The sequence below is a fragment of the Oryzias latipes genome, chromosome 9 (assembly GCF_002234675.1).
Source record: "Oryzias latipes chromosome 9, ASM223467v1".
In the NCBI taxonomy this organism is placed as follows: domain Eukaryota; kingdom Metazoa; phylum Chordata; class Actinopteri; order Beloniformes; family Adrianichthyidae; genus Oryzias; species Oryzias latipes.
This window is the reverse complement of record NC_019867.2, coordinates 21,330,134-21,343,718: the sequence shown is the minus strand read 5'-3', so window position 1 is coordinate 21,343,718 and position 13,585 is coordinate 21,330,134. Positions and strand designations below refer to the sequence as shown.

At 38.7% G+C, this 13,585-nt stretch overlaps 1 protein-coding gene across 1 annotated transcript; it reads left to right on the top strand.

The window, feature by feature from the left end:
* Nucleotides 1-4,586: 4,586 nt before the first annotated feature.
* Nucleotides 4,587-13,547, top strand: hps4 (HPS4, biogenesis of lysosomal organelles complex 3 subunit 2). The gene is made up of 12 exons (XM_011479460.3): nt 4,587-4,873; nt 5,027-5,117; nt 5,215-5,358; nt 5,438-5,545; nt 7,343-7,459; nt 10,244-10,338; nt 10,427-10,499; nt 11,369-11,493; nt 11,601-12,255; nt 12,338-12,464; nt 12,707-12,818; nt 13,008-13,547. Exons 1-12 carry the CDS (start codon nt 4,842-4,844, stop codon nt 13,177-13,179), a joined length of 1,851 nt encoding a protein of 616 aa, XP_011477762.1. The 5' UTR covers nt 4,587-4,841; the 3' UTR covers nt 13,180-13,547.
* The last annotated feature ends 38 nt before the right edge of the window (nt 13,548-13,585 follow it).

The following is a 13,585-nucleotide window of genomic DNA, read 5'->3' as shown; positions in this document are numbered from 1 at the left end:
CAAAGTTTCAACCAACGGGTCTTTTAATTTTCACATCAGAGACATGAAATACGCAGTAATGTCCCACATCACAAGACAGGAGTTTAAATAAGGCGATTTCTGTTTTATGTTACATGAACAGTTTACCGCACAAGGGGGTGGAGCATCATCCTCTCCCACACTCTAACTCATGGTGCAGAAAAGAAATAAACATATCAGTTTAAATCACTAGTTAAAACAGAGTAAAACAGCTAGACAATAAAACCCATGGACAAAAAGACCCCAATCTGCCCAGATAGACAAAGAAAATGGAATCCCACAATTCCTTGCAATTAATAATGTATCCAATTTAATAGTATCATATTGGATCAACATGATTGAAATTAGTAACTTTTAAATGGATTATTTTTATGTACGATCGACACGATTCATTCACGTAAGATTTACAAACATAAAGTTTTCTGGTTGAAATGACAAGTTACATTTTCGTAAACTTAATTGGCTGGAAATTTAATTTAAATTCTTTTTGAGTGTGCTTTATCACTTTGGCGGTGTTGCCTTTCTTCTTAATTATATCTTTAACCTCCTCGTATGCCTCCATGAGGATTTGTGCTTCCGACAGGGAAAAGTACGCGGCTCTAGTTGCCATGGTAAATCAGTTTATCTGTGATCTGTGGCAGGGTCTATTTGAGTGAGCCGTGAGCGCGCACCTATCCAGGATTGGTTACACCTGGGGCCTGTTTCAGAAAGGAGGTTCAACCAACTCTGAGGTTAAACTTGAACTCTGAGTTGGTCAATCGAGAGATTAACAACTCTGAGTTTTCTGTTTCAGAGAAGCTGATTGGAGTTAGGTCAATCAATTCTGAGTGGACTGATTCGGAGTTAAGCGTGCGCACCGCGACTATAAGAAGCCATTATCAATGGAGCGCAGATATCACGAGTCACCATGGCAACCGTGAAAAAAAGAGGTCTGCTTATTTTTCGCCAGCTGAACTTGACGTGCTGCTGCAGAGTTACAGTGAAAATGAGCACATATTCCAGAAGAAAAGCAACACCGCTGCATCTGCAAAACAGAGACAGTTAGCGTGGGAAAACGTAGCTGCTCAAGTTAATGCGTAAGTTTGCATTTAAATCAATCAATAAAAATTTTGGTTGTAATAACTTTTTAAATAGCGTAAGGTGTGAAATAAAAAATGGCGAAATTTAGGTGTACTTTTGAAGTGTTATTCCTGGTGTAATTGCAGGAAATGCTGCATAGTGTACAGAACCAATCTGGGGGAAAAATGCATTTAACGTCGGTAATGTTTAGAGGAATTTTTTGTTAACCTTCCCCTCTTGCAAACGTTGGTCAGTTTAATATTAATACATGCAATTGTAGCCGGCCTCACAGGGTTCGGTGTCGGTAGATGTGAATGAAATTATGGCGCTCAGACACACACGTCTGTTCACTCCACATGTCTCTTTATTATAAATCTTACACAGCAGAACACATGCCCCCTACAGTCCCACTACCGTAACTGCAGTAGTAAATGCATGAACATGAGACACTGCATGGGCTGCTACAGAATTGTGTTTTTAAAAGTGAACTTTTGTCTACCCTTGTATTGATCGAGTGGTATAGGTTTATATGGGATTAAGAAAGTAAGCAGTACTAGGAAATTGTGTTTCCAAAAAGTAATTGTTACATTAATCTAATTCAATGTCCCTGATTTCATTTTCATGTAGATGCAATCCTGCAGGAATTAAAAGAACATGGCAGCAGCTAAAAATGAAGTATAAAAACATAATTCAATCAGGTCAAATTTGAGCATGTCATAGATGTAGGCTTTGTTGACAATATTTGACATATGAAACATCTACATAGCAATACCTAATGTTGTTTTCATTGTATATATGTAATTGACTGCACCGAAAAACGGTAACGCTCAAACAAAAACGTATGGGGAAATGACAAAAAATCGAGTCTAGGTCTCAAAATCCTCCCACGACGTAAATGTAATTCTCTAGGAATTAATGCAGCCTCCTCGTCTATTGGGTCCTCCAAAAAAGGACAAGACATTCTTGTCACTTGTCTCTGTGTGACGGAAGTTTGGACAATGAAGGTTAAAGCAAAAAATACCGCTTCGTCTTTAAAAAGGGGAGGGGACCGGCAGAAACCTTGAGTTTAGAGAATAAAACCTGCTCCTGACCAGGTTAGGTTCACAGCATAAGTAACCATGGACACTGACTCAGAGTATAAATTACCTCTCTTTCAGAAACGGGTTTGACTTACTCTGCTTTCTTTGGTTTAAGAAACATCCCATTCTGAAACGGAAAACCCAGGGTTTCCCTGATTTCAGGGTTAACGCACTCAGAGTTTACACTTAACCTCCTTTCTGAAACAGGCCCCTGGCTTGATGAATCCGTGTCTGCTCATCCTGGCTTGGTCTTTGTGCAACCAATTAAGCCTGGAAGCACATGTTTTGGCTTCATTGAGCTCAGCTCAGTCATTTATCCCGGATGTCTTAATTCTACTTTTGTGCAACAGGCCCCTGGAGATGAACTGCTTTCCACTGCCTTGGTGTCAACGAGCAACCTGTCTATCCGCTATGTTGGCTACTAAAAAATGTACATTTTTTATGTTTGTGTGTTCAAATTAACAAGGTGGTGCTAAAAAGCCTGATTGCCCTTGTGTAGCCTCTGTTTTTGTTTTGTGCATTTTACAAAGGTATCTTGTTTGTGCTAGTTTTAGTCCCTTGAGAATTTTAATGTGAGTGGAAAAATGTAAAGTAGCAAGTAGAGAATCACTTTTTTAAATTGAAGAATGAGTAAAGTAATTTAATTACAATTTTATACAGTAACTAAAGAAAAGTAATCAATTAGTCTTTAAAAGTCATTGATCGAACGCTAAGTCTAATGTTATCAGAAATGTGCCGACCAAGCATAGAACCATTATGGGACTCATGGATGATGGCACGTAATCCATTTTTTTGTGTTTTAGCTAACACCAGAGCCAGTAAATATAATAGTCATTATTCAATAATGTAATTCCATGCCAATTGTCTATGATTAAAGGATCCAATTTTGTTTTTTTGCATTGTTATAACGCCTTGCTTCATTGCGTGAAAGATTAACAGGTGGGGAAAATTCAGAAACATCCGTTGAGTATCTGTAATATAATTATGTGGTCAATCCATCATTGCTATAGTGATTTGTTGAATTAGTGGTTTTTAATTCCCAACTTATCTCTTCTGTTGATAAATTTTCACATTTCTGTTTCAAAATGCCACTTGCTTTTTCAGCTAATAGTTAATTTAATACAGCAGTACTGTCAGGACAGCTGTCGTTTTAAGATCCCTGTAAAGATGTGATACGTATTTTGAAATTGTATTTAATTAGTATTTTTTAAAGAATGTAACACGTTTGTTCTGTATTCAGAATTCTATTGTACATTATATGTGCATAATTGTTGTATTTTCTTGTTTTGTATGTTGCAATTGTTCAATACAAAAAAAAAAAAAAAAGAAAAACGTGAAAGCTTTCCTCCAGAGTAAACACTTCCTGCTTCATCGAAGCCGCTAATGGGCGTTTACAGTTTGCACATGCAGACGTGGTTAATCGAAATACGAAGACGTGATTCGTGAAAGCCTCACACTTCCATGCGCACTGTGGACGAAACTTGGATCTCAGAAACACACACTTTATAATTCATATTTTGTGTGAGTAATTTAAATCATTTTAGACATTCCTAGAAGATGTCTGCAAAAAATAACAATTAAAAAAGAAAGTTTTTCAGTTAAAAAATTTCTAGTATTGGCCCACAAGCATTTGGAAAGCAGAATTTATTTTGTTAAAACTGGAAATTGAAACATGTTTTGATTTTAGATGCTCACTTTTACTTACTAAATCAGACAAAAAGTTACCACCTACTGTGGTTGTTTAAATGTTAAATTTAATGTTAATTTGGTTTCATGTTCTACTAAGTCTCATATGTTGGAGAAAATATGAGAACATGTGAATGTTTAAGGGTGTATGTAGTTAATTTAATTAACAATTTTATAGAGACTGACAAGACTACCATTGTTGGAGAACAGATAAAAAAAAACATAAATGATCTGGTTAACACTACATTGAATTTTCATTATCTACAAAACTATTCCACTGGAATGACTGTTTTATGCAGTATCAATGTGACAGACATTTTCTGACCCAGTTATTTACAGAATCGAGAGAAAAAGTAGGAATAAAACTTTAAAATCAACATGTACAATCATTTTTTGTGATCATTTGTTAAGATTATTTTAAGTTGCTTTTCTTGTTTATTATTAGTATTTTTAGCTCAATTATGACACTCGATTTCCTGATCATCATTATCTCACAATAAATATTCAACTTATGTTGTTCATATAAATCTTAACCAACCCATAAAATAGGCAATACAGTGACGTCATGTCTTTGTGGCAAACAAAATTACGTAAACAAAGAACTAAACCACAGAGGTACAAAAAAAAAATAATAAAATAAAATAAAAACTTTTATTTTCCAGAGAAAAGTGTGTGTTATTGTTGAGTTCTCAAAAAATTTTCTGAAATCGAGAGTATTTTGTCCTTGTTTGCTCGCCGTACTTTCACATGACTTCCACTGCGTGTGACTGGCCTGCATTCCTTCAGTGTCACTATCGGTTCTTAACTTAGTGCCATGTTTTCATGTCGGCTGCGGAATGCAAATATTTAGTTGTCCGAAGGCGCGTGTCCCGCTGCGTGACCTGACGTGGATCTGCCGCCATCATTCCATGGTTCGCGGGAGGGTCTGACCGAGTCTGAATGGTGTAACTCGTTTTTTTTTTTGTTATCCATAACCTGCTTACATAGATAGAATAACCCATGGCTGAACTCATACTGCCAGACTCGAGAAGGTGAGACTGTCTGTCTGAGGTTCTGATCTTCTTCAGAAACTCTGCAGGATTAGTGATCATTACTGCTGTGATCTTAAACATTTCTGTTTGTAACATAGGAGTTCATGGTAAATCATTGTCAATTTACATATTCAGTTTGCTTTAATGTTGCAGGTGTCATTATTTCTTCCTCTATGATGGATCCAAAGTCAGAGGAGAAGACGATCCTACAAGAAAGGGAATCTGTTACTTCTACCCTGAGGAGGTCTGAGCTTCACAGGACTTAGTTGCTTGTGGAAGCAGTGTGTATGGTGATCGTGAACCCCTCAGAGCTGATTCTATCATTGTTTTCCCCTTGACAGACTCCTTTAGATAAGCAGGACTTGCTCTGCAGTCAGCTGGCTGGTGTTGGCCGCTGTGTGTCTGAGCTGTCCTCCTCTCAGGTGAGCACTCTCAGGCTGCGACGCTGCAAGTTCGCTATACGGATGAAGGATGACTTTTTCTGGGTGAGTGAGGACTCTTCCAGACAGTTCAGTAGCAAAATCTAAGGGTCTTTCTGACTTTGAGTTTTCTTGTCTCCCTCAGGCTCTGGGCTGCTCGGTGGATACCCCCACTGTCAGTGTCTGCGAGCTCCTGCATCAGCTCATAAACCTCTTCTGCTTCTATAACGGCCCTGTTCGCATGAGCTATGAGGTGCAGCCTGCTGCTCTTTTGTTCTATGCATAGAGTCTTCATTATTCTCAAGATCAAGTCAAAAAATCATAAAAAATGTCTACTTTTATCAGTTATTTCAGATTCAAAAAGTTGTTTCTCTTCTTTCTTATAATCTTAGACATATTGCTAAATGGTTATATGCTTGCAAGTTAACCCTTATGTGGTGTTCGGGTCTGTGGGACCCGTTTTCATTTTTTTTCAAAAGAAAAATGATACAATTAATTAATTTTTCAAACTCAGACTCACTGACCTTGGCTCATTTTCTGTGAAGAACAGATATCAGAATACATTTTTAATGACCACACACCGTATACCCCCCCAACACATTTCTATTACATATAAGATGTTCGGGTCCACTGGACCCGGGGCTAATAGAAGTGTGGAAATTGATGTTTTATGTACCTACTCTCTGTCCTCCACCTGTCTGGGCCTGCTGTGTGTGTGTGGGTGTGTGTAGGTGTGTATGTGTGTGTGTGTGACCAGTGAGAAAGAGAGAGAGAAAGTGGCAGAGAGAGAAAGATTCACTGTAAATGTGAGTTCTGTTTCTGCACCTGCGGTTCCCGCACGAGGTTGCAACATTGTTAGAATAATTCAAGCATCAACTCTGTTTGCTCCCGTTCTCCCGCACATTTGACCATTTGACTTTCTTGCGGGAATCTTTAATATCTCGCTCTTTATCTGCTACAAATTGGAGGCGGGACACTATAAATATAGCTTTGCCAGTGTGGTTTCTCATCACAACTGATCAAAATGGCCAAAAGACTTTCTGCGCAGAGGGCCCTGGAATTGATTTTAGAAGAGAGAGACGTTTTTGAGGATGATGTAGAGGGAGACGATTCAGAAGAGGAGGTTTCAGAATTAGAGGATCACATTTCTGAAAATTCAGAGTCTGACAGTGACTCTGAAGAAGATGATTAGATTGGGGCAGCCGTGGTGCAGCGGTAGGGCGGTCGACCCATGATCGTAATATTGCAGGTTCGATTCCCGCCTTGCACGCCCATGAGTCGAAGTGTCCTTGGGCAAGACACTGAACCCCACCTTGCCTCTGGTGGTAGGCGGGCACCTGTGTTTGGCAGCGGAGCCGCCACCAGTGAGTGAATGTGTGTGTGACTGGGTCTGTGACTGTAAAGCGCTTTGTTCTTGTAGGAAGAAAGGCGCTATATAAGTATATGCCATTTGCAATTTACCATTCAGATTGAGCATCAGCCAGTTCCAAAACGAAGCCATCAGCACCCAGCCACAGGACCAGGCCATCAGCAGCCAGGACCATGTGTTGTACAGGCTAGTGGCTAGAAGGCCATGTGTTCAATGGGGCTGATGTGTTGTCTTGACTAATAGGTTTACTCTATGTGTTCAGCTTGTGTTGTGCACCTGAATGGGTTCAGTTTCTGTGTTCAAATAAATAAAGGCCGGAGGTTTGAAATCCCTTGCTTCACTTGAAAATTTGTTTCCACTCATATCTTGATTTTAATTGATTTTCTTTATCACGTTTTAAATAATGAGTTATGAATGTGATCTAACAAAGGTAAAGGGCAAATATCAACCAAATATACTGATTGTAATTGGATGAGGTAAACATCTGTCGAGTATTTTAACATCAAAGTGTTTGATTGTGAGGCATTAAAAACCACAACATGCAACGGGTCCACCAGACCCACGAACACTGGCTGAGTAACAACAATATGAACACCACACAAGGGTTAAGCAAAAACACTTATAAATGCTTTTTGTCTATTATTTTATCGTTATTAAATATGTACATGTTTTTTCCAATAGCTTAACAGTCGGGAAACTCTGGCAGCGAGGTGGACTTGCTTCCTGTCACACCTGCTGTCAGCACAATCACCGCTGCACTACATCTTCAGCTGTTTGAGGACCATGGATTTGACTAACGTATGTACAGGATATCAACAAAGTTCTGCTTTTGCTTAGAGTTCAATTCTGCTTCTTCACACAGGTCAGGATATGACTGTCACTGTGCACACTGCAATGTTGTGTAAGCAACCAGCAAATGGTTTATTGTGCAAACAGACCATTTTTGCAACTTTATTGCAAATGCAATTTGGAGATTTTACTTAGTTTTTACGCGAATGGGGATAAAAATGGTGTCCAATGACATGAAACGTTGTGCTTTATTGAAAACCCTAACAGATGACAAAGTTTCTTTCAATCTTATCATCTTGGTTAATCATTTGAATCAAGTTGTTTTTGAAACATAGAAAATAAAAAAAAGTGTATATTCTCAAAGTAAATTTTCAGACACGTAATGTAAAAATATGTAGCAATTATAAATTATAATTCATAAAGTTACCCATTGTAAAGCTTTTTGAGTGAGTTGCTCTCAAAAATTACATCTTATTTAAAACTGAAAATGTCATTTAATGAGCTTTACTTGTGAATCAAAGGTCTTTTCGGTTGTCCGTTCCCCTCACAGAGCCATCAGGCTTGTGATGTCAGTGTTTGTGATAAAAGACAGATTTATCAGAGTTTATATTAGGAGGAACATAAACTCTGACATGCTGCATTTAGCTTCAAATACAGTGGTTTGCAGAATTTACTGACCTATCGGCAGTCGAGCCACTTTTTCGGATTAAACCTGTGCATTTTCCAGAAATGCTGCTGTACTTATCAGAAAAAAATCCTTGAATAAAATGAACAGCATGCTCCAAAATTTGTACAACCCCCAACCACCAGGCCCGTCCGCTGAAGAAATATTGAATACTGTATTCATTTTATTACGAGTCTGAACTATCTTTTATTTTGAAAATATTACCGGACCTGTCCAGTAGGAAGAAAAAACAAAACGGCTGTATATTGTTGATTATCCCCATCCCATTATTTTATATATGTCTGAGTAAAGGAGTATCCAATCACAAAAAAGTCTCAGCCTTGTGTGGTTTGATTGACAGACTCATTCTGCTGAAAAAGCCCATCATGAAATAAATAAGTCATTCTGAAAAACAGAAATGTAAAATAAAAACAAAGCTACTTTAGAAAATATTGATTTTGAAATCTGAGTTTCCAAAAAAGCCATAGAATTATAATAATATTCAACATGATTAAAAATAAATATTTTAAAATGCTGTTTTAAAATAATGAACAGGTTTTTAAAGACAAATGAAATATATTTAATAAAATAATGGGTAATTTAAAATGTGTGTGCAAGCTTTTCCAAATTTCATGATCTTTTTATATATTTATGAGAGATCTATTGGTTGATTGTGTGATTGCACAAGGTCGCATTTGTTTTTTGAATTATGAACAAGTTGGGACTCCACGGTAATCAAGGTGGGAACATTTCAAGCCTTCGGAACTGCTTCAGAACTTTGATTTAGGGTTTTCTATAGCCTTTAATACCTTTTTTTAGTTTAGTTAACATGTATAAATAGATAAATGGAAAAGTATTTTAAATAAGGCAATACATTTCTGAGAAAAGAAAAAGGCAAACCGTGATCGGGCACGCACCAAAAAAAGCATCATAATGACATACAATTAACAATTCTTAAAATTACATATGTTTTAACAATTGTTTAAAATGATTATACAGTCAATGTCATGCAAACTTAGTAGTTTAAGAATAATAGCTACAACATCAAAAACATAACAGTAAAACAAAACATGTTTGAAATAGAACAGGCAGAACCATAGCTTATAGAAACCTGCCCCTAAAAAGAAATTAAAGTAGTTTGAATGTTATTTGGGGTCAAGGGGTTGCCACAGCCTGTCCCAGCTATTGTTGCGCAAAAACGAGTTACGCCTTGGACAGGTCACCAGTCCGTTGCAGCTCTTAATTTTTCATTGTTTTTGTCTTTATAAACATATAACACTATTGTAGTGTTCATATTAGCAGCATAAAAATACTTTATTATAGTGTTTGTTTGTAGAATAGATTTAAACAGCAGAAAGTAGGAATATGTGATTTAATCTGTGGTGTATTTAATCTTAAACCTACCTGTCTCATTAAATGTTTAATAATAATAATAGTAGTAAATTTTAGTAGGTGCCTTTCTCTGAACTCAATGTCACCGAACAGGGATAAAAGCACAAATTTCAAAAAACATAAATGTTAGGTTAAAAGTTTAAAAAGACAAATACACTACAATCAGGATGAGTAGGCTAGTCTGAAACGATGAGTTTTGAGGCTGGAGATGACTCACGGAGTGAGTCCATAATCCGCAGGTTAGGGGGTTGGGAGTTCCAGAGTTGTGGGGCAGAGTGAGTGAATGCCCTGCATTCAGCGACGACGGGGGTGTTCCGGAGGTGGAAGTAGGCAGTCCAGGTGACGTTGTTGATGTGAGAAGTGAAGGAATGAGTGCTGTCGAGGCTCTTAACATGAGGGGAGGGGAAAATTAGGGAGTAATCAAAAGGAATTATGAAATGATTAATTTTACTGAGAGTGGACGTGGTGCCCACAAGTAGAAGTTCTGTTTTATTGCTTTTTAGTTTGAGGAAATTAGAGGTGAACCAGGATTTTAATGAGTGAAGACAGCTAGTGATGGAGGCAGGTGGGTGAGCAGAGTGTGGTTTGGTGGAGATGTGATCTGGGCCTCATCTGCATAGCTGTGAAAATGTATTTAGTTGATAAACTTAAACTGGTCAATTTTCTATGCAAATGGAGAATGTTTCCCTGCACAAACAGAAACACAAACACCCTAACATTATGCTTCCTGTTCTCAGGTGGACCCGCTTCTCCTCCTCAAAGCTGCTCTCATCCTTCAGGCGTGTCAGCGCTGCCCTCTAGTGTTAGCAGGCTGCATTATCTTCAAAGGAAGGTAACAAGATATTTTTCATATTTGCATCTCTATCAGAATGTTTTTTATGATTGGTTCTGAAATATGTGAATCATCTCTGTCCTTTAAGAGTTGTTAGCACACAACTGTCTCCCGAACTGACGATGAAGGTCATGGTTCATGAGAGGGAAATGTATAACAAGGTAGGACATAAAAGTTTCATCCAGCTGTCTTCAAAGGAATTATCCATTTTGGACTGTTAATTTGCCAGCCCCATAAACTCTTTTTTGTCTTTATAGCTTTGTTAGTATTTTGACAAATTACCTTCCTAGCAAAGGTTTACTTAACAAAAGTATTTTACATTTAGACAATAAAAGAATTTTTTAATGCGAACTGTCAATCGCTTTAGTGTGGTGAAACTGCGTGAGGGCCAACCATTTGGCCTGCGTTCTTGAACTATTTTTAATAAGATTAAATGCAATTGAAAAGTTAATTAACATTTTCATTGCAGTGTTTTTTTTTTATTTCTTCACATAAACCATAAACACATCTAAATGCACTTTAGCCCAAATGACTGTGAATGGGTTGTACAAAAAAAATTATTGAAAAGCACTTGTTAGAATAACCATTTGGCACTTAAAAAGCACAGTCAAATATTACCCCTCTCCTTTCGCTAAAAAAAAAAGAATAATAAGTCTTAATCATTTTCTGCGTCCAGCGGCACGTCTTGAGCTATAGCAGTCTGCGTCCGCGAAGACAGCAGGGAGGGGAGGGGGGAGGGGCCGAGTTACGTGGTCAAAGCAACTTGTCACCTGGATTGCTGGGTATTTGGGATTAAATGCATAACTGATGCTAGTGGCTAGTGGGATGGCTGTGGGGTGGCCACTGAGGTGACACCTGGTGGCGCCAATTGCAGCCCTGGACTTTTTTTGTAAATTTAGCTTCTTTCTAACTGGTAGGACAGGTTAATCCTGGTTTGATCAAAACTTTAGATACAAATGGACTGCATTATAATTGTATTTTCTAACTTTTATCTAAAATAAATACAATATATGTTGTATTTTGTATGAAGGCCCAAAGGACAAACGGCACAAGCGCACCAGGTTCATTTGGGTGTGCTGTCAGCTCCACAGGTGTGTTTCTGACTCCTCCTGAACTGCAACACCTGCGGTCTCCTCCTGTCAACAAAGATTCAAGGTTCTCTCTTCACTTCTTCACTTTTTTTCCGCTTGAAAGAATTTTCATTGTGTCTTGAGTGACTTTGAAGAAACTTCTGACTGTCTCAAAAATGTTTCCACCCTCAGCTCCCACTCTTCTTCCCAAAAGGATGCTCTGCCAAGGAGGAGCCGCCTCTCCAGAACACTGTCAGACACTCCCTCCAGTGAGCCAGAGCCATCAGATCCAACTTCCCCTCACTCTTCTCAAAAGCTAAGCGTCCACCCTCATTGGTCAGAGTTGGATAATTCAGTGTTTAGCCCAACTCCAACACAGAGTGCTGCAGGTTCAACCACCTGCTCACCTCGGGCACAGAGGCCTTCTTCCTCACAGAGGAGAAACTCCCATAAAGCTGAGGAGGAAACTTTGCACAAGTTCTACTATCAAAGTTTTCACGATAGCACAAGAGGAGTCAGCCAGATAGAAGGTGAAGAAAGCTCCACATGTGAAGGAAACCTCCATCTAAATGGAGGTGACGGAGCTTGCGAGACAGAATTTGACTTTAGTGGACCTTCTGCCAATGTTAAGACGGTGTCTGGAGATAATGAAGCCTGCTGCAGGAGTACTAAAGATCACATGACAGAGGTGAAGCACCTCACTCTTCCTCACCCTCATACGTTAGAGAGCAATGAGCAGAGTTCTCTGATCGCCATGACGCTCTACGTCCACCGGGTCAACAGCTTGGTGCTGGCTCTGCTAGTAGAACCTCATTTCTTGAATGACACGGCTTCTATTGAGGAAGTGGTGAGAAAAGTAGCATTTCATTATGTTTTTGTTCCCGTGTTTTCTGTAGATTTGCATTATAATGCATTTCCTTTATGATCAGTATCACAGCAGCCTGGCTTCACTCAATGGACTGGAAGCCCATCTGCATACCATCTCCCCAGCAGCACCAGAACCTGCAGGACAATACTTATTTGCCCACTATGACTGCATTCAGAACACTCTAACAAGTAAGGTCCTGCTGTCACTTTATTCATCTCCATCTCTGTTCTGCCTAGTCTTTCTTTTTCACAAAAATAAATAAAATCAGGAAAATCTGCCGGTTTATCTGGTTTGTGGGGAGGTTGTACTTTATATTTGTCTCTGAATGAGCTAGCTAACGCATAATTACTTAGACTGTGATCAACATTCTTTTGTGCAGCAGGCAAGTCTGTCCAGGTTAATGGTCCTCTGTTATTTTGTGCCTCTGCAGCCAACGTGTCTGGCCGAGCGGTTGGAGCCCTAGAGCATCCTTTTGTCAGAGCCACGTCGCTGCTTCACTCGCATTTCTGTAGCACAGAAACTCTGCAGGAGGCTATTATCAGGTCAGCCCAACTCTGATGTCTTAGGGGGAGCCCTTTTTGTCTAGTTGGGGGTGGGGATATATTTGTCACTTTGTTGTACTGCACTCATCCTGAAAAATGTTTTTTTTTTCTTTACTGTTTAAGCAACATCCCAACTGTTTACTTGTGTTCTCTCTTTTTGACATGTGACTCTCCCCCTCCCTCATCCAGGAGTGCTGGCACTGCAGTGTATGGAACCCGCAACGTGGCGCAGGAAACTTTCTTCCAGCAGCTCGGTGGACCCCCGAGGAACTCGGGTATCCCAAACCACCAGGACAGCGCTTTTTCACTGCCGAGCAAAGCTCGACATCGACTGTTGAAACATGGAGTGAACCTGCTCTGACTGCACAGTATCAGGACGCCTGAACTTAGTATTTATAAAGAGTTGGTTTTTCCTCAAAAACATTTACATTTACTATATTGAGCTCAAATATAACCTCATTTTTTCTGCATAAACATTCCATGACTTCAAGATAAGAACATAAATGTTAATGTGTCAGAAACTAAACCTGAAATTTCAGATCAAACTTAAGCATTTTTCCTGCACATTCTGATGATTTTTTGCTGCAGAAAACCTCAACTTTGTTGTTGTAAGTTTCCATTTTATGAAGAACATTTAATCTACAAACATGAGTGTCATTTTTGTTTGCGGCTTCAGTTGCTTGTTTTGTTGAAGCTTATTTTAAATGAAAAAAAAATCAAATTTAAAAATGCCCTTGTAAGTTTTCTTTTTTCTGATTACTGTTCTT